Raw genomic sequence first — 19,467 nt, 5'->3', positions numbered from 1 at the left:
GCTTCGAGATCTCGCCGACCGTCGGCCGCTCGCTGGAGGAGCAGCTCCTGGCGATCCAGGCTCGTATCCAGCCGGCTTCAGCGTGCCGGGTCGCAGGTCTTGGCCGCCCTCTGGCCCGGCCAAGTGATCCCGCGCACTCCTAGTCGGACCGCTGACTGGCTGGAGGTGGCCGTCGGCCGCTTCGAGGCTTGGAAGGCGTCAGCGGCTCGCTCCGGAGCCGGGCGGGCACTGGAGTTCGTCAAGGCCTGGTACCCAGGCATGAATCTGGACCAGCTGGCTACCTGGCGGCAGCAAGCCGACGCGGAGCTGGAGCCGGCGCGGCCGGCCATCATTCGGCGGGCTTCGGCGATCGCCGAGTACACCGACACCAACGTCTTCGCCCCCGAGGTGGACGACAATGGAGTCGCCCAGCCGGAAGATTGGTTCGGGCTGGACCCGGCGTACGGCGAGGACTCGGCGGAGGAGATCGACTCCAGCGACGAGGGCGAAGAGGAGGAGGAGGAAGGTGAAGACGCCGAGCCGGCTGGTGGAGTAGCCGGCCAGCCTGACCGCGCCTCCAGCACTACGTCGCGTGCGAGTGCGTCTCTTGTCGCGGGAGGCGGTCAAGCCGGGACCAGCTAGGCGGCCACCCCCTCAGCCGGCGAGCTGCCTTCACCGACCAGCTCGGCCTCCAAGTCATGCCTTAGTCTTCTTTCTTTTGTTTTCCTGTCTTGTTGCTTTGGAACAATGTTTGGTTAAGTCTGCGCAATTCCACCCACTGGGTGTATTGAAACTCAAGTCTGTTGCCAGCCTTTAGGCGGCTTTATGTATATAAGTTATGCAATCGGCTTTTTCTTGTACTTTTGCTTTTTGTCCTTCTGCTTTTTTCCTTTGCCGCCCTCCCTTGGTTGCCGCCTCCCTAGTCAAACAGTTGTTCTACAAACTGTAGCCGGGGAGTGCCTGGCCGATTGGGGAGGGGGAAGTACTTTGAGCTCTGCTGGACTTAAGCTAAGTTTTTTAGGAAGCCGGCCGGCCGGCTGCCGTGACAGCCGGCAGGCGTATATGGAGGCCGTCTATTTGCTATATGGGTTAGTTGTTCCTTAGCTGTTTTTCGTGTGGGCGTCTTTTCTGTCTTTACTCTTGCTAGTCGGACAGTCAGTTCTTTGAGCTGCGACTTTCAACAAGGGAGGACTTGGGAGCCGGCACACTACTTTGCTGACTTCGGGAACAACTTAGAATATAGCTCAAGGCGGCCAGTTCCCGGGCCGACTAGTCGGACCCGGTGCCGGACAAGAGTTCAAAATGTAACAATACATTCATGGAAATGACACTCGTCATTCATAGATAAATAAAAGGCAGTCCCCGAGTACTGTTCGGGGGGCCTGTTGGTTTGTAATTTAATACAAAAGGGGTAGCGTGATACATACTGCTTTTTAGCTGTAAAATCGTCTTAGGAGGCTTGCGTTCCATGGTCGCTCCGACTCCTTGCCGGAGTCGTCTCTCTTGCGTGCTCTTGGCTTTTGCGCGTCGATCAAGTAGTAGGAGTCGTTGCCGAGTGCCTTGCTGACGACGAAGGGGCCTTCCCAAGGGGCCGAGAGCTTGTGCTGGCCGGCTGTTCCCTGGATCAGCCGGAGCACAAGGTCGCCCTCTTGGAAGGATCTTGGCTTGACCTTGCGGTTGTAGTAGCGGCGCAGGCCTTGCTGGTAGACGGCGGACCGGCTGAGGGCTAACAGCCGGCCTTCTTCCAGTAGGTCGACGCCGTCTTCTCTTGCTTCTTTGGCTTCCTCCTCCGTGTACATGGTGATCCGAGGCGAGTCGAACTCGATGTCTGTTGGGATGACAGCCTCGGCACCGTACACAAGGAAGAATGGAGTGAAGCCGGTTGACTTGTTGGGTGTAGTTCGCAGACTCCAGAGGACAGCCGGCAGCTCTTCGAGCCAGCAGCCGGCCGATCGCTCCAGTGGTACAACCAATCGGGGCTTGATGCCGGAGAGGATAAGTCCATTTGCTCGCTCGACTTGGCCGTTTGACTGCGGGTGGGCAACGGACGCTAAGTCCAGTCGGATGCCCTGTGTCGCGCAGAAACGTGCCAGTGCGCCTTTGGCGAAGTTCGTGCCGTTGTCGGTGATGATGCTGTGCGGCACGCCGTACCGAGTAGTGATGTCGGTGATGAATGTCACGGCAGTCGGCCCGTTCAGCTTCTTGATCGGCTTTGCTTCGATCCATTTTGTGAACTTGTCCACAGCAACGAGTAGATGTGTCAAGCCGCCGCGGGCCGTCTTGAAAGGGCCCACCATGTCCAGTCCCCAGACGGCAAAAGGCCAGGTGAGGGGAATGGTCTTGAGGGCAGAAGCCGGCAGGTGTTGTTTGGAACTGAAGACTTGACATCCTCTGCAGGTCTTGACTATTTCTTTAGCATCCTCCAAGGCAGTCGGCCAGAAGAACCCATGGCGGAAAGCCTTGGCCACGAGGGATCTTGAGGCGGCGTGATGGCCGCATTCGCCTTGGTGGATGTCTTTGAGGATTGTCACTCCTTTTTCTGGCTCGACGCAACGCTGCAAGACTCCAGTGACGCTGCGCTTCACAAGCTCCTTGTTGATTATTGTGTATGCTGCGGCTCGTCGTTGCACTAGTCTTGCTGCGATCTCATCAGCCGGCAGCTCTCTGCTGACCAGGAACTTGAGGATGGGCTGGGCCCATGAGGGAGCTGTGACTTCTTCTGCTGTTAACGTGGCCACCATGACTCGGGTGGGTGGGTTGGGTGTTGCATTGGAGTCGTCCACCGCTTCTCGTGTTGTTGCAGTCCCCGGGCCGACTGCTGCAGTCCCCGGGCCGGGTTCTGAAGTCCCTGGGCCGGGTTCGACTACGTCAGTCCCCGGGGCAGTCGTCGAAGTCCCCGCGCCGCCTGCGGGGTTTCTTGAGCCGGATCCGGCTGTTTCTGGCGCAGGCGGTACGAAGATGGAATCCGACTCTGGAGACGGCTTGATGGACGGCTTGAGGAGGCGCTGGAGGGAGACGCCCGTCGGTATGGCTTGTCGGGTGGAGCCGATCCGTGCTAGGGCATCTGCTTGGTCGTTGTCGGCCCTTGGCACGTGAAGGAACTCGCACCCTTCGAAGTATCCGCTCATCTGCTGGACGAGGAATCGGTAGCTTGCCATGTTTGCGTCCTTGGCGTCCCAGTCGCCAGATGATTGCTGGACCACCAAATCTGAGTCGCCGTAGCACAGGATCCGGCGTATGCCGAGCTCTTTGGCTAGCCGGAGCCCGTGTACGAGCGCCTCGTACTCGGCCACGTTGTTGGAGGCGGCGAAGTGGATCTGCAGCGTGTACTTGAGCTTGTCGCCTTTGGGAGAGGTGAGGACGATGCCGGCTCCCAAGCCGATGCGCATTTTGGACCCGTCGAAGTGCATCCGCCAATGGGTGGAGTCGGGAGCCGGCGGTAGGTACTGGGTCTCGGCCCAGTCGACGAGGAAGTCGGCCAATGCTTGCGACTTGATGGCGGTGCGGGGTTGATAGAAGATCGTGTAGGGCGCCAAGGCAATGGCCCATTTGGCCACCCGGCCGGATGCATCCCGGCTGCCTATGATCTCGGCGAGCGGGGCAGTGCACACGACCGTGATGGGGTGCTCTTGGAAGTAGGGCTTCAATTTCTTGGCGGCGAAGTACACCCCATAGCACATCTTCTGATAGTGCGGGTAGTTTTGCTTTGAGCTGGACAGTACTTTGCTGAGATAGTAGACCGGCCTCTGGACCAGCTGGGCTCGGCCTTCCTCCGGGCGCTGGACCAGAACAACAGTGCTGACGACTCGGCTTGTCGCGGCGATGTAGAGGAGCATGGGCTCCTTCTCAGTCGGCGCGGCCAGGACAGGCGGAGTGGTCAACATTTTCTTCAACTCATGGAAGGCTTGGTCGGCTTGATCGTTCCACTCAAAGTGAGTGGACTTCTTCATGAGTCGGTACAGGGGGAGAGCCTTCTCTCCTAGTCGGCTGATAAAACGGTTCAGGGAGGCTAAGCAGCCAGTGAACTTCTGCACATCTCGCAGCTTGGTGGGTATCTCCATCCTCTCGATGGCCTTGATCTTGACAGGGTTGCACTCAATGCCGCGTTCGGAGACCAGGAAGCCTAGCAGCTGGCCGGCTGGCACTCCGAACACGCACTTCTCGGGGTTGAGCTTGATCTGGAATCGGCGCAAGTTGGCAAATGTTTCCTTCAGGTCTTCCAGCAAGGTACCGCGCTTCTCTGTCTTCACCACAATGTCGTCTACGTAGACGTGGGCATTTCTGCCGAGTTGTTTCAAGAGACATTTCTGCATGCAACGCTGAAAAGTGGCACCGGCGTTTCTCAAGCCGAATGTCATTGTCAGGTAGCAGAAAGCTCCAAAGGGTGTGATGAAGGCAGTCTTCAGGCGGTCAGCCGGGTCCAACTTGATCTGATGATACCCTGAGTATGCATCCAAAAAACACAACAGCTCGCATCCGGCTGTGGAGTCTATCACTTGGTCAATCCGTGGCAAAGCAAACGGATCCTTTGGGCAGGCCTTGTTCAAACTTGTGTAGTCTATACACATGCGCCACTTGTTATTCTTCTTCAAAACCAGAACTGGATTGGCAAGCCATTCTGGAAAGAACACTTCCATGATGAAGCCGGCTGCAAGGAGCCGGGCTATCTCTTCTCCCATGATTCTTCGCTTCTCTTCTGATAGTCGGCGGAGGGGTTGCCTGACCGGCTTCGCATCAGCTCGGACATGTAACTTGTGCTCGGCAAAATCCTTCGGGACACCTGGCATGTCCTTTGGGGACCATGCGAAGATGTCTCGATTCTCACGGAGGAAGTCGGCGAGCTCGCCTTCCTATTTACTGTCCAAGTTCGCCCCAATCACGGCGAACCTCTCCGGGTGTTCCGGGTCTAGAGGTATCTTCTTGGTCTCTTTCGCAGGCTGGAAGGAGCCCTGCGCATCACAGTCTTTGGGGTTGGGGGACAAGGCCGGCTGCTTGCCGGCCATGGCCACAACCCGTTCCAACATCCTCTTCTCTTCTGCCACCACGAGGGACTCGGCCAGCCGGCTACTGGCCATGGCACACTCGATGGACTTCTTGTAGTCGCCGGCTACCGTGATGATCCCCTTTGAGCTCGGCATCTTCATCTTCAGGTAGGCATAGTGGGGCACAGCCATGAACTTGGCCAAAGCAGGTCGGCCAAGTAGTGCATGATAGGGGCTCTCCAGATCCACCACCTCGAACCATATTGCTTCCCGGCGGAAGTGATCTTTGTCTCCGAAGAGAACATCCATTTTGATCTTGCCGATTGGAGAGCAAGATAGGCCGGGTACGATACCATGGAAGACAGTGCGGCTCGGCATGAGCTGCTTTGCTTTGATGTTCAGCTTGTCCATGGTGTCGCGGTACAGTATGTTGATACTGCTTCCGCCGTCTATTAGGACGCGGGAAAATCTGGCAGCTCGCCTCTCCGTCGCAAGGGTGACGTCCAAGACCATAGCATAGGAGCCAGGCGAAGGCATCACCTCTGGGTGGTCGGCCTGGCTCCAGCTGATGGGCTTTTCCGACCAGTGCATGAACTCGGCGGTGCTAGAGGCGACTGCGTTTACTTCTTGGTGTTGCCGGCGTCGGCTGCGCTTGTCGTCGACCTGACTCGTGAAGACGACGTAGGCGTCGTGCGCTTCGGGGAACTCGTCTTGGATGGCGCCGACTGCCGGCCGGGCCGCCGGCTGCTGGGGAGCTGGAGGCGGCGGGCCGGGAGGCGGAGGCGGCACCATCCCTTCGCCCTTGGTGATGCGGGTGAGCCAGTGGCATTTACGTGTTGTATGGTTGGACGGCTTCGCGCCGCTGTGGAACTTGCAGGGAGCATCGAGTGCTTGCTCGTAGGAGAAGGACGGCTGCCAGGGCGGCCGGCCTCCCTTCTTCTTGGGAGCGGGCCGCTCCTCGGGCTGCTCGTCTTCAACTGTGGCCACCTGCCGACTGGAGGAAGTCGGCATGGGGCCCTTGCGCTTGTGGTCGTTCTGGTAGGGGCGCCGGTTTGGGTCGCCAGCCGGCGTCTTGGGAGCCGGAGCGACTACCTTCCCCGAGGCGTCCACTCGGAGCTCGGTCTTCATGGAGGAGTCGGCAGTGGCATACTTGTCGGCGGTGATCAGCAACTCATCGAGGGTGCCCTCTCGGCACCCGGCAGTGAAGTACTCGATGGCCTGGACCTCGTGCACTCCCTCGCAGGAGTTGCGGAGCTCGGCCCATCGCGTGAGGTAGTCGCGGGTCGACTCGTTGGGCCCTTGGACGCAGAGGGAGAGCTGGCGAGGCTTGGGAGGCCGCTTGTAGGTGCTGGTGAAGTTGCGGACGAAAACCTCGGTGAAGTCCAGCCAGCTGTTGATGCTGTATGGCTTGAGGCTGTTGAGCCACGTGCGTGCCGTCCCCTGCAGCATCAAGGGGACGTACTTCACGGCGACGCGCCGATTGCCGTTGGCGATGCTGACGGCTGTGGAGTAGTCGATGAGCCAATCTTCTGGCTTCACCGAGCCGTTGTACTTGGGTGTGTCTCTGGGGAGCGAGAACCCTTTGGGGAAGGGCTCGCCGCGGATGCGGGTGCCAAAGCATTGCGGGCCGACATCGTCTTCTTCTTCTAACGCCAAGGACCGAGCAAGGCGGTCGATCCTGTGGCGGGCGTCACTCTCGCCGACTCCTTCTCGGCGGCCGAGTCGGTCGCCAAGAGTCGGATGCGTGATGGGCGGCGGAGTGAGGCGTCTTTCTCTTCGAGGCGGGGGAGGCGGCAGGTTTCCTTGGTGTTCGACCGCCCGAGGGCGGCCATCCGCGTCGCGCTCGATAGTGATGCGAGTCCGGCTGCGGCTGGCAGCCGGCTCCTTGTCTTTCTTCTGGCGCGTGCCGCTCGCAGTCGGCGAGCGGGACGTCGCAGCGTGTTCCCAGCGCGGGGATGGCTATCAGCTCGGGCGCCGGCTTCGTGCCGTTCTGCAGCCGCGTCGATCAGCTGCTGGATCCGTCTTGTCATGTAGGAGAGCTCATCGGCTCCCAGCCCATTGAGCTCCTCTGCTGCCGCCTGAGCGGCTCGCAGATTCTCGAGCGGGGTGGCGTAGATGGGGCGATCCGCGCCCAGCATGCTGGCAACGGCTGCGCCGCGCTTCTGGACGAAGCCGGCTCGGCTCGGACCGCTGGGCGGCGGCGTCCCGAAGGCGGCGCGGTCGACTTCGTGCTGGTGGGCCTCAGCGAGGCTATCTTCTTGCTCTCCGCGATGAGGGCAAGACGGCGTGCCTCCAGGGTCTCGGCGTCGGCGTCGGCCGGGAGGGGGATGGAGAGGTCATGCATCGCCGCTTGCTGAACGTCGCGGGCGCTCCCGCCCGAGTTGGAGACGTGGCTGATGACCAGCACTTCGGTGACAGCGCTGCTGCCGCTGTCAGCTCGAGGGAGCGGGTCGTCGAAGACCACCACGTCGGAGGGGTAGGCGTCGAGCGACGCGGTGTCGGAGTCGATGAGCATCGGGTCGGTGGAGCCGACAGACTCCATGTCCGCAGCGGGCTCGCTGGTGACGTGAAGTTGGTCGAGGAGGCTGACGAGGCGGCTTTCGGGGTAATCGGTGCCTGCGTCGGATGCAGGCTCGTCGGAGAGGCGAGTCTCTCCGAGCAGATCGGCGAGGCGGCTCGCTGCACAGGCGTCGTCGACGCCTTGCAGCGCGTCGGGGCAAACGCCATCGGGCGCAACAGGCTAGCTGCGCTCGCGGGGAAGGAAGAGGGTTCCCGTCCAGAACAGGTCTCCGGACAACGGTGCACCTGGCCCCACGGTGGGCGCCAAATGTCGGGTGGTTGGTGCGACATATGCCAAGGGATGGCTTATCATTGTGGGAGCCAATAGAACGTCGCCGGTGCCTGGAAACGGGATGAGGCGAAGACATGCACGCCGGCGAATCTTACCCAGGTTCGGGGCTCTCCGAGGAGATAACACCCCTAGTCCTGCTCTGCGGGGTCTCTGCATGATCACTAGATCGATAAAGAGTAGCTACAATCGCTCCTAGAGCTGTTGGGATCAAGGGAGAAGAAGAAAAAGGCTAGCTCTTGCTTCTCTCTATCTATGGTGTGTGTGTGTGTGCTATGCTTGGAAGCCAAACATGCAGAGGTGCGAACCAGAAGCCAACCCTTTGCATGGGTGCTCCGGGGGGTTTATATAGGCCTACCCCCCGGGGGTACAATGGTAATCCGACTGGGATCTGGTCCCAGTCGTCAGTGTCTATGCTCGCCGGCTTCTCCGCCGGCTACTGGGTCCCGCCGGCTGGTGGGTCCCGCCGGCTGCCGGCTACTTGGTCGACAGGCCGGCCCCACCGTCTAGGGCTTTGTCGGCGGCTGCTTACTGTAGCCGTGCCTCTGATGATGAGGGCTTTGTCGAGGTGAGCGTGGCTACAGTGGGCCGCCTCGGGGGCTATCACTGTAGCCTCACCTCGTCTTGTCTCCTTAATGGGGCTCCTGCTCCGAGGAAGGGAGCCGCCGGCTTCTGGAGGCCGGCTATGCTCCTGGCCGGCTAGGGAAAGCCGGGCCGCCTCCACGCCTCTCTCTGGCTGAAGGGGCCCGCAGTCCTGGGCCGTACAGGAGGGGGTCGTGGATGACGTCGTGGCTAGCGTGGCTACAGTGCCGGGCCGCGCGGGAGACATCCCTCCCGTACGGCCCCCTGTAGCCATGCTCGCCTCGGGCTTCGGGGGTCATGGGCCGCACTGTGGCCATGCCCCGTCAGGTCGTCGTTATGTAGGAGTGGTTGTGGTCTTGGCCGGCTTCTAGGAGCCGGCGTCCTTCTTGGCCGGCTTCCTGGAGTCGGTGAGGCTGGGTCGCCTTCCGGGAGTCGGCTTTAGTGGTAGCCGGCCAGGGAAGGCGGCCCAAATGCTTGGAGTGCTTGAAGGCCCAAAGGCCTGATAAATTTTCTGAAGAGCCAGGGGTAGTCGGTTAGGCTACCCGTGGCCACTTACTCCGACAGCAAAATAGTAGTCTCTTCTTGGACAGCGGAGTAGTCCTCAATATATGGTTCAACATAGGCATTAGAAGCATAATTATCATAGCAATATTTAAGTATGGCAAAAATTTCAGATTTGTAAAGAATAGCATCATACGTTTCAATCAAAGAAGCAATTTCGTAAGCACCCTTAAAAGCAACAAATTCTTCAATTTGCTGAAAATCATAGTAATTATAAACACCCTTAGCATACGAAGATACGATTCCATTATCAATAAACTCACATTGGTAGGGAAGGTGTTTCTTAGGGTTTTCAGAACAACAAGAAAATCAAATATTTCACATAAATTCCAAGCATAGCATTGCAAACGATGAATTTGACCCAGTAAAAGTTTCCCTTTTTAGATATACAGTGTCGCACATAACAAGCATGCTCATCTAAAGATTTGCCCTCAAGTAAGCTAGTTGGGGTTTTAGCACGAGCACATAGGGATCGAAGATGATCCAAGTAATAAGCTTCAGGAGTGTGATAGATTTTGAGTGGTTCTTCAATCATTGGTTCAGTAGGTACAACTAATTTTTTTGGTATTTTACGTTTCCAACCCATAACTAAAGATAGAAAACAACTAAGAACAGCAAATAAAAATTACTTAGTGATAAAGCAAACAAGCACACACGAGAATATTCACCCCATTCTATTGCTCCCCGGCAACGGCGCCAGAAAAAGGTCTTGATAACCCACAAGTATAGGGGATCAATTGTAGCCTCTTTCGATAAGTAAGAGTGTCGAACCCAACGAGGAGCTAAAGGTAGAACAAATATTCCCTCAAGTTCTATCGACCACCGATACAACTCTACGCACACTTAATGTTCGCTTTACCTAGAACAAGTATGAAACTAGAAGTACTTTGTAGGTGTTTTTAGATAGTTTTGAAAGAATATAAAGAGCACGTAAATAAAAAGTAGGGGCTGTTTATATAAAGACACAACTAAATTAGTTTTAGTAAAGAGCTTGTTGTCACGAGAAAGTTATTTGTCCCTAGGCAATCGATAACTAGACCGGTAATCATTATTGCAATTTTATTTGAGGGAGAGGCATAAGCTAACATACTTTCTCTACTTGGATCATATGCACTTATGATTGGAACTCTAGCAAGCATCCGCAATTACTAAAGATCATTAAGGTAAAACCCAACCATAGCATTAAAGCATCAAGTCCCCTTTATCCCATACGCAAACAACCTACTTACTCGGGTCTGTGCTTCTGTCACTCACGCCACCCACCATAAGCAAATCATGAACATATTGCAAACCCTACAGCGGGAATCCCTCACGCTTGCGCGACACGGAGAGCACCATAGGACAACACCAATAATAAAACATGCAACTCAAACCAATCTTGATCATCAAATAACCCATAGGACAAAACGGATCTACTCAAACATCATAGGATAGCCATACATCATTGGGAAATAATATATAGCGTTCAACACCATGTTTAAGTAGAGATTACAGCGGGTAAGAGAGAGGTTACACCGCTTCATAGAGGGGGGAAGGGTTGGTGATGATGGCGGTGAAGTTGTTGGTGAAGATTGCGGTGATGATGATGGCCACGGCAGCGTTCCGGCGCCACCAGAAGAGAAGGGGAGAGGGGGCCCCTTCGTCTTCTTCTTCCTTGACATCCTCCCTAGATGGGAGAAGGGTTTCCCCTATGGTCCTTGGCCTCCATGGCGTGGGAGGGGCGAGAGCCCCTCCGAGATTGGATCTGTCTCTCTGTTTCTCTCAGTTTCTGCGTTCTGATCTGCTGCCCTTTCACCTTTTTGTATATATATGGAGATCCGTAACTCCGATTGGACTGAAATCTTCGCCGTGATTTTTCCTAAAAATTAGCTTTCTTGCGGCCGAAGAAGGGCATCAACCGCCTTACGGGGAGTCCATGAGGGTCAGGGGCGCGCCCAGGGGGGTGGGGCGTGCCCCCCTGCCTCGTGCCTCCCTCGGGCACCGTCTCGCATGGATTTTTCTTCCCATATTCTCCGAATATTCCAAAATAATCTCCGTCCGTTTTTATCCCGTTTGGACTCCGTTTGATATGGATATTCTGCAAAACAAAAACATGCAACAAACAGGAACTGACACCGGGCACTGGATCAATATGTTAGTCTCAAAAATACTATAAAAACTTGCCAAAAAGTATATGAAAGTTGTAGAATATTGGCATGGAACAATCAAAAATTATAGATACGACGGAGACGTATCAGGGCCCCACGAGGGTGGAGGGCGCGCCTGGGGGGTAGGCGCGCCCCCTGCCTCGTGCTCTCCTCGTTGATTGCTTTACGTAGACTCCAAGTCCTCTAGATCACGTTTGTTCCGAAAATCACGTTCCCGAAGGTTTCATTCCGTTTGGACTCCGTTTGATATTCCTTTTCTGCGAAACACTGAAATAGGCAAAAAACTGCAATTTGGGCTGGGGCTCCGGTTAATAGGTTAGTCCCAAAAATAATATAAAAGTGTATAATAAAGCCCATTAAACATCCAAAACAGAATATAATATAGCATGGAACAATAAAAAATTATAGATACGTTGGAGACGTATCATACTCCCACCGCGCCCTGGCCTCCTACTCTCATTCAACTGCTCGTCGCTGGCGAGCAACCAAAGAATTCCACTACCGCCGCCGCCGTCGCCTACCTAGGTTTAGGGATTTGGTTTCTGTTTTTCAAATCAGGGGGATTTGGGGATCGAGTCTTATACAGATCGAGGGCTTTTTTGAGAGAATTAATTAAAGCCCAGGGGGTTTTCTGCTTAACAACCAGGCTGTGCGCCTCACCCAGCCCCTCCGTCGCCCCGAGCCACTAACATGTGGGCCGGTGACACGCTGGCGTGCCACGCGGGCGGTGCATACCCGGAATACGTCTGGAGGCACTCTATTTGAACCACGGGACAAGTTGCGGCATCACTTTTGTGTATTTTGCAAGTTTAGGCACTAAACTGACCGCACATGACAAGTTTAGGCACTCAGAGTGTATTTAACTCTTAAAACAACTTATGTATGCTTGACCGATGCGTTTTGGATACGATACAGCAGGACCCCTCGTATCCGTCCTAAAATCCGGGTGGGCTACCCTGTCATTGACCGGTCACGAAATTGCAACCCAACCGTGGCTGGCAAATCCGGCCCAAACGCCTGAACTGGCCAATGCTTACCATATCCAACCCATATGTGTAGCGGATATGAGGACGCCTGGACGCGCCTGCCACGTCGGATTCGGCCAACTGTGGCCGACCCCACATAAATTAGACCCTATCCGCATTCTGGATGAAACACTAGCAGCACTCCACTCCAGTCCCCTCCCACAATACCCAAGTTCCGTCCTTCATGACAGTCACCGGAACTTACTTCGTGATGTCTGAATTCGAGGACTGGGAGCTCATCCCTTGCAGTTCCGAGGAGCATATGGGCGTCTCGCTGCTCTCTGACAATCTCGGGAGGAGTGCATCCTCATGCGGTTTCATCGATCTGGCGGGAATCCATAGCGCAAATGGCACTAGGATCCGCCGGGGCCGGTGGATCACGTCGTGTGACCGCGGCCTAGCCGGTATCGGAGACCACCACATGGCAGGGCAACCCCGTTGTGCCAGCGGAACCATTTAGGTGGCGCTTCGTCCACATGATCCGCGGCCATATCTGCCTCCATGGTCCGCGGCCAAAACAAGGAGGAGGTGCAGTGTGCCGGCCGCGCGAGGCTGCGGCGCGCCTTCAAGCGGAGGTGGCGGCGGCGGCAACCCACGAGCCATAGGTGGAGGAAGCCCTCCATGCCTGCATAGCCAAGAAGCTGCGTAGGAGGGCGGTCAAGGCGATGGCTAAAGATCAAAGCAGTGTTGTCTGTGCCATGCCCAGACTGCCCCCAAGGAGGAGAAGGACAAGCATGATGACGGATCGGACAGCTCTGGCAGCGAGCAGATCTGCCTCGATTTGAATTGCGTCTTCAACGGCTACTATCGCACGGGGGACAGCAAGCGAAAGGGAAAAGGCAACCATGGATGAACTATTTACATTATCGTATCATTCGTAGTTAATAGAGCACGTCAATTTTTGGTAGTCCAATGGCATGTGTGAACTACATATGTAAAATTTATCGTTGCATGAGACTAGTATGGATTTGATGATTTGGTTTGATGGATCCGATTATGGACGTGGACTTTGGATGCCTGCTCGGTCATCGTCCACGGATGCGCCCGGACAGATTAGGTAATTGTGGTTGGTTGCAGATGCTCTTAAGAGGTAATAATGGCGCAACCCTAGTCCTCCGACGCCCCATTCTTTCCCTCCCCACTTCTTTCCTTCCAAGCTCAATAACAGGCAGTGGTAGGCTAGCGGCTTGTCGACGAGCTCCTCCTCCTTCCCCACCGACTCACCATCGTCCTCATCACCAACTCCCCTCACCCCCAGCCCCAGCTCGTCGAGCTTGATCCTCGATGGCAGCTCAATGGTTGAGGTCGCACAACGTATTTGTACTGAACTGTTCAGCCGAGAGTCGTAGGTAAGCTCACTTAATCTTCGAAAGTCATATTCTGCTCCCGAGCTCAGATGCTCCCTCATAAACAGCAAAATCCAAAAATAGTAAAAGCAAAATCAAAAAATCTGAATTTTTTGTGTGGCAAACTTTGACATTTTTTTTGCATGCATACCAAAATTCGGCGCAAAATGACTTTTGTGGAAGTCGTGGCGAAAAAAATTAAAATCAGCGGTCCAAACTATTTTCAAAACTAGCAACTTTGGAGCATCGGTTTTTTTTTCGCCACAACATCAACGAATGTCATCTTGTGCTGAAATTTTGCAAGCATACAAAACATCTGTCAAAGTTAACCACAAATTGAATTTTTTTTTACTTTTTTTCATTTTACTATTTATGAGGGAGCATTTGAGTTCGGGAGCAGATACCCCACATCCCTTACTCTTATCCTTTCTCTTGTCATGATCTCTTCTCCTCTTATCCTGCCCTGCTACTCAACCTACCAACCTGAGGGCGCCATTGTGGAGCCATGTCACCGTTTTGTTCAGATCCTCCCCTATGGATTTCAACCTACTAGAGCATTGTTTTGGCGAAATTATAAATAGGAAAAAGAAAAACGTACCACCGTATTAGCGGTTTTCCATTACGCAGGGCGACAATCTTTCTGCTGCCCTCTTGTTCTAAACTGGTTGGCCCAAAGGCCTGAAGAATCACCTAATGGCAGTGTGCAGCGAGGTGACTACGTACGTATCCATTTCGTCATGGACTCGCAAACTTGTGTGCTGCCCGATTGCCCACACACCTGCACGTGTCCATCATCTTAGAATCAGAGACCCAGTCCCGGCCACAGCCTTTGTGCTAACCTGGCGGCGACACGATGTGGGAGAAGGAAGGAGATGCCTGCTCGCCAGTGCAGCCGGACAAAAACTGTTAACCCTCCCGCAACGTGACAGGCCCGTGGAGAAAAGGCTACCACGATCATCCATGTGATGCACACGCCGTTATTCCACAGCACAGGTGTCGCGGCGTCACCGCCCGAAGCAGCCGACGCCGCGGATGTGGACGCAGGGCGGGGAAGCTTCGCCATCGGTCCGGGCTCCGGAGCACTCGACGAAAATCAATCGGAACGGCCCGGGCGCCCCGCTGGGACAGGTGGTCGAAGCGCTGGCGCACAACACAGCGCGCGCCCGCCCGCAGTCCAGCACCCACTAGGCCCCGTCCCGTCCCGCCCCGGCGCGATCGGCCAATCGCGGCCCGGAATTTTATCGGGGCGGGGCGAGGCGAGATCGGAATCTGAATTCCGGAGGCGGATAGCGCCACCTAGGGCCCTCCCTCCCGCTGTGCCCATCCCCCCCAGCTGTCCCCAGCCTGGACTCCAACGACGCCGCAGCCAGCGCACCGTTCCCGCTCCACCACGCCTCTTCCTCCTTCATCCGTCAAGATCGCACATGTTCTCGCTGCCATGCGGGCCCGCGCAGCGCAAGTTGCACCGCTTTCCGTGGGCGAGGGCGAGGGCGAGGGCGGGATGCACCCGTGGACGATCGAGAGAAGGTACAGTGGTTCGGATTAGTTTATGGCGCTGGAGGGAAATGAATGATTAACGACGGCTTACGGATATGTGCAGGCCATCCACCGTGCGTCGCGGACAGCGCGGCACGGCACGTCGGCACGCACAGGCGCTTTTCTAATGCCAATTGCTCCGGCGCCCGTGCGTGCAGTTCATCTCCTCTCTGCCGCGCTGTGCTCTCACATGCGCGCGCGCATGCGCCGGATCGATCGGGATTAGTAAAAGGGTTTTCCGTGCGGCGATAGTACCTGGATTCCAGCCGGGCACGGCAGTGGGCGAGTGAGCTGACTGACACCCACACCCACCAGCTTTGGATGAACGGGTCGTGCGGCCCGCTTGGAGCTAGCATTGGATTCTTCTCTTGAAAACATTCGGCGTGCGGGCGCTCGTGCAAAAGCTCGCAGGCCGCACGCTGTCGCCCTGCAGCACATGACAGCGATCCGCAAGCGACGACGCCGGGTACCTGAGATCCCAACGTTAAATGCTTCCGGCGCCAGCGCAAAATACACTTCTACTGCCGCACTTCTACAGTCCACACGACGCTGGCACGGTTGCGATCCCGTTGCTCTAGTAAAATAGTGATCATTTGTATACTGATGATCCCAGGTGGAGGGGGGTGTGCCATAGCTGGCCTTGAGCTAGTGGTGGTTACTGCTTTTCCGATGCGATCGTAGTCATGCTTTGACTATGTTAATTTATTAGCAAACGTATTTAATTATTTAATTTCTGGACAATGCCTCGAGTCATTAGTCATTACAGCTATATTTGCTATGGTTGTGTTGACTAGGTATTTTGGAAGATATAAAGCTAAATTTCGATCTCGCCAAAGATTTGTGTTTTACGTACACCTATCGTAGCCATGGACCATGGTGGCGGCATGCATTTAAAGTTTGATTAAGCTCATGTTGATAGAACTTGGCAAAAAATGTTTTTAGATAATGTGGTAAGGCAAAATAATGGATAAGTATCCGGACATGATGCAAGCGTGGCATGAAAGTGATGCCATAGAAGTAGCGACATTTGTCTTGCTAGGCTGCTAGCAAAAAATGTCATGATGTGAACAATACCATGCACTCATGCACAACGTGTAGATGCACATTTTCACACTCACACAGGGGTAACAAGGCTTGAAGATTCATGTGGGTACTAGGGATGTAAGCGGGGCAGGTTGACGTACAACAACATTGATACAAAATATAGCGTTAAATTTAGACAAGTGATGAACAAATTATGAGCTAATTGATGAGTACGACACCTAGTTCAAAAGCTCTACCCACCTTAAAGCGGTTGGTCCTTAGCCCGTGGAATCACCGACGGCTGAACGTGTGAAGCTGAACACAGATGGGTCTATGTTAAATGGGGTTGTCGGCACAGGAATGATCTTGAGAGAGACGTTGGAGGTAATATTGTCTTCAGCTCATGCATGTATTTATTTGATTGCGATGATGTTCCATAGGCCGAGATTCTTGCTATACGGGCGCGGGGGGCTAATGCTTTGGCGTGCAGCGGAGCAATCTACCAATTTATATTGAATCTGACAGTATGGAAGCAGTCAAGATGGTGCAAAGTGGAGATACCAATAGATCAAAATATGTCTTTTTGATAAAGGAGATGAAAGAAAGTTTGACCGAGCGTAATTCTTGTATTACTCATGTTTGACGCACAAAAAAATATGCCAGTCATTTCCTGGCAAGTTTTGGAAGATCACAATGCCGAAGAGTTGTGTGGCTTGGGTTTGATCCAAATGAACTTCTGGACATTGTCAGTGTAATTCTTGATTGTGAGTAATGCAAATATTATCCGAAAAAAAAGCTAGGGTTTGAACTCTTGCGACAAGGAAGTGCTATATGTATACATCTATCGATATTTTTGCACATCCTTTGCTATTTTGTAGAAATGGCCAGAGAATTTCTGAGTTATTTAACCATTGTAAGTCATGTACTTTAAAATTGGTTCGAATACAAATTCAATTATATACCCAATGTTTTCTTGATCAATTTGGCGTACCCAATGTTTTGGAGCATTAGCCATGACATTGCTATTTTCTTCTACGAATATACGAGTAAAAATGTAAAATGCATCGACAACATTGTAGAAAGACACTGTTCCTCTCAAAATACAGTACCTATGCTACCACTGACAGTGGAACCCGAGCTAAACCAGCCACTTGCCGGCTGGCCCAGCTATTGCGTGCATAGGCCCACTCCCAGCCGAGAAAAAGAAGGAATGAAACCAAACCAAACCAAACCAAGCGTCTGGCACAGCGCGGCATCCGCACAACCACTCTCGGACCCATCCATCCAGGCTCCAGCTCGCCCACGCCCTTCACCCCCCACACACCACCCCGCCCCTCACCCCCACTGACACCGCGCCCCCAGCAGAGAGCGATCGCCAGCCGGGTCGACTGGTGTGGTGTACGGTTACAGCCATGGCTCAGCGGGATCCAGCCTGGCCGCGCGCCCCCCGCCCCATATACACCCGCCAATCTCTCTCCCTCCTTCCCACCTTATCTCCCGGGTCTCCAAGCCGAGCCAAACCCACGCCCTCGCCTCCTCCGCTCGCCGCGGATCCAACCCTGCCTGGCCGATCGGCGCCATGGACCCGTGCCCGTTCGTGCGGGTGCTGGTCGGCAACCTCGCCCTCAGAATGCCGGTGGCCCCGCCCGCCGCCGGCGCCGGCGCCGGCGTCCACCCCTCCACCTCGCCCTGCTACATCAAGATCCGCCTCGGCAAGATGGCCTGCCAGACCGCCGCCGCCCCGCTCGTGCTCTCCGACGCCGCCGCCGAGCAGCCCCCGTCCGGCGCCCTCGCCGCGGCCTTCCACCTCTCCAAGGCCGATTTGGAGTGGTTCGCCCGCAAGCCCTCGCTCTTCTCCCCCTCCCGCGGGGCCGCCACGCTCAAGGTGTCCGTCTACGCCGGCCGCAAGGGGACTACATGTGGCGTCAGCTCCGGGCGGCTGCTCGGGAAGGCCACCATCTCGCTGGATCTCAAGGGCGCCGAGGCCAAGCCCGCGGTGCTGCACAGCGGCTGGATTTCCGTCGGGAGGCGCGGGGCTGGCGGCAAGGGCGGCGGGTCCGCGGCCGCGGAGCTCAGCCTCACTGTCCGCGCCGAGCCCGACCCGCGGTTCATGTTCGAGTTCGACGGCGAGCCGGAGTGCAGCCCGCAGGTGATGCAGGTCCGGGGCAGCATGAAGCAGCCCATGTTCACCTGCAAGTTCGGCTGCCGCACCAACAGCGACCTGCGGAGGTCCGTCGCGCAGACGGAGCGGGAGGCGGCCGGGAAGGAGCGCAAGGGGTGGTCCGTCACGGTGCACGACCTCTCGGGCTCCCCCGTCGCGCTCGCCTCCATGGTGACCCCGTTCGTGGCCTCGCCGGGGACGGACCGCGTGAGCCGCTCCAACCCGGGCGCGTGGCTCATCCTCCGGCCCGCGGGCGACGGCGCGTGGGAGCCGTGGGGCCGCCTCGAGTGCTGGCGGGAGCGCGGCGGGGCTGGGTCGTCCGACAGCCTCGGCTACCGCTTCGACCTCCTCGTCCCCGGCGTGGACCACGCCGTCCCCATCGCGGACTCCACCATCGCCGCGTCCAAGGGCGGCAAGTTCGCGCTCGACCTGACCGCCGCGCAGCCGCTGAGCCGGGGGAGCACCCCGGGCTGCAGCCCGCGTGGCAGCGGCGACTTCAGCCAGTGGCCTCTGGGGAACTACCGCGGCTTTGTCATGTCAGCCTCGGTGGAAGGCGAGGGTCGGTGCAGCAAGCCCACGGTGGAGGTCGGGGTGGCGCACGTCGGGTGCGCGGAGGACGCGGCGGCGTTCGTGGCCCTGGCGGCGGCCGTGGACCTGAGCATGGACGCGTGCAGGCTCTTCTCGCACAAGCTCAGGAAGGAGCTCTCGCACCTGCGGTCGGACGTCCTCCGGTGACCGCCGGTGGCCGGGCGGCAAACATCTCATTCCGATCCGACGAGCAAACTGTACAAAGTAGCCGAGAATTTAGCTGGTTCTTTAGTTGGTTGCGGCCGTAGCAGTTCGATCTTGGCGATGGGTTAGTAGTAGTTGGTTCAGATCGCCTTCTTTTTTGTGAGCGGCAGTGTGGTGTGGTTGTGATTTTTTAGTTGGCTACTCCACTTTTAGCCTCCTTTGCTAGCTGTGTTTCCCTCTATCAATGAAATGAAACCGAGAGCCTTTGTGATCTACTACTCCTCCCTCCTACTACTCCATTTCAAGTTTGACCTTTGTAGAACACAAGATGTGAAAAGATGAACTAGTAGTACTCATTTGCGATTGAGACATGCTTTTGCAAATGGTAGCAGAGGATAAACCAAAATCCAAAGCATTATTGCCATGCGACATGCTTTTGCAAATGGTAGCAGAAACGACTGTCCACAACTGTGGTTTTCAGATGAACCAAAGCATGGCCTGGCCTTTGGAACCTTGGAGGAGCAACTGGTCAAGGCAACCCTGCA

General features: G+C 55.8%; 1 protein-coding gene across 1 annotated transcript; it reads left to right on the top strand.

Annotated features, from left to right (window-relative positions):
• The first annotated feature begins 17,472 nt into the window (after window positions 1–17,472).
• On the top strand, window positions 17,473–19,197 carry LOC123122980 (uncharacterized). Its single transcript, XM_044543369.1, has one exon. It carries the CDS (start codon window positions 17,609–17,611, stop codon window positions 18,923–18,925), a length of 1,317 nt encoding a protein of 438 aa, XP_044399304.1. The 5' UTR covers window positions 17,473–17,608; the 3' UTR covers window positions 18,926–19,197.
• The last annotated feature ends 270 nt before the right edge of the window (window positions 19,198–19,467 follow it).

The sequence above is a fragment of the Triticum aestivum genome, chromosome 5D (assembly GCF_018294505.1).
Source record: "Triticum aestivum cultivar Chinese Spring chromosome 5D, IWGSC CS RefSeq v2.1, whole genome shotgun sequence".
In the NCBI taxonomy this organism is placed as follows: Eukaryota; Viridiplantae; Streptophyta; class Magnoliopsida; order Poales; family Poaceae; genus Triticum; species Triticum aestivum.
Note: the sequence above shows the minus strand (reverse complement) of the source record. Positions and strands in the feature narration are given on the sequence as shown.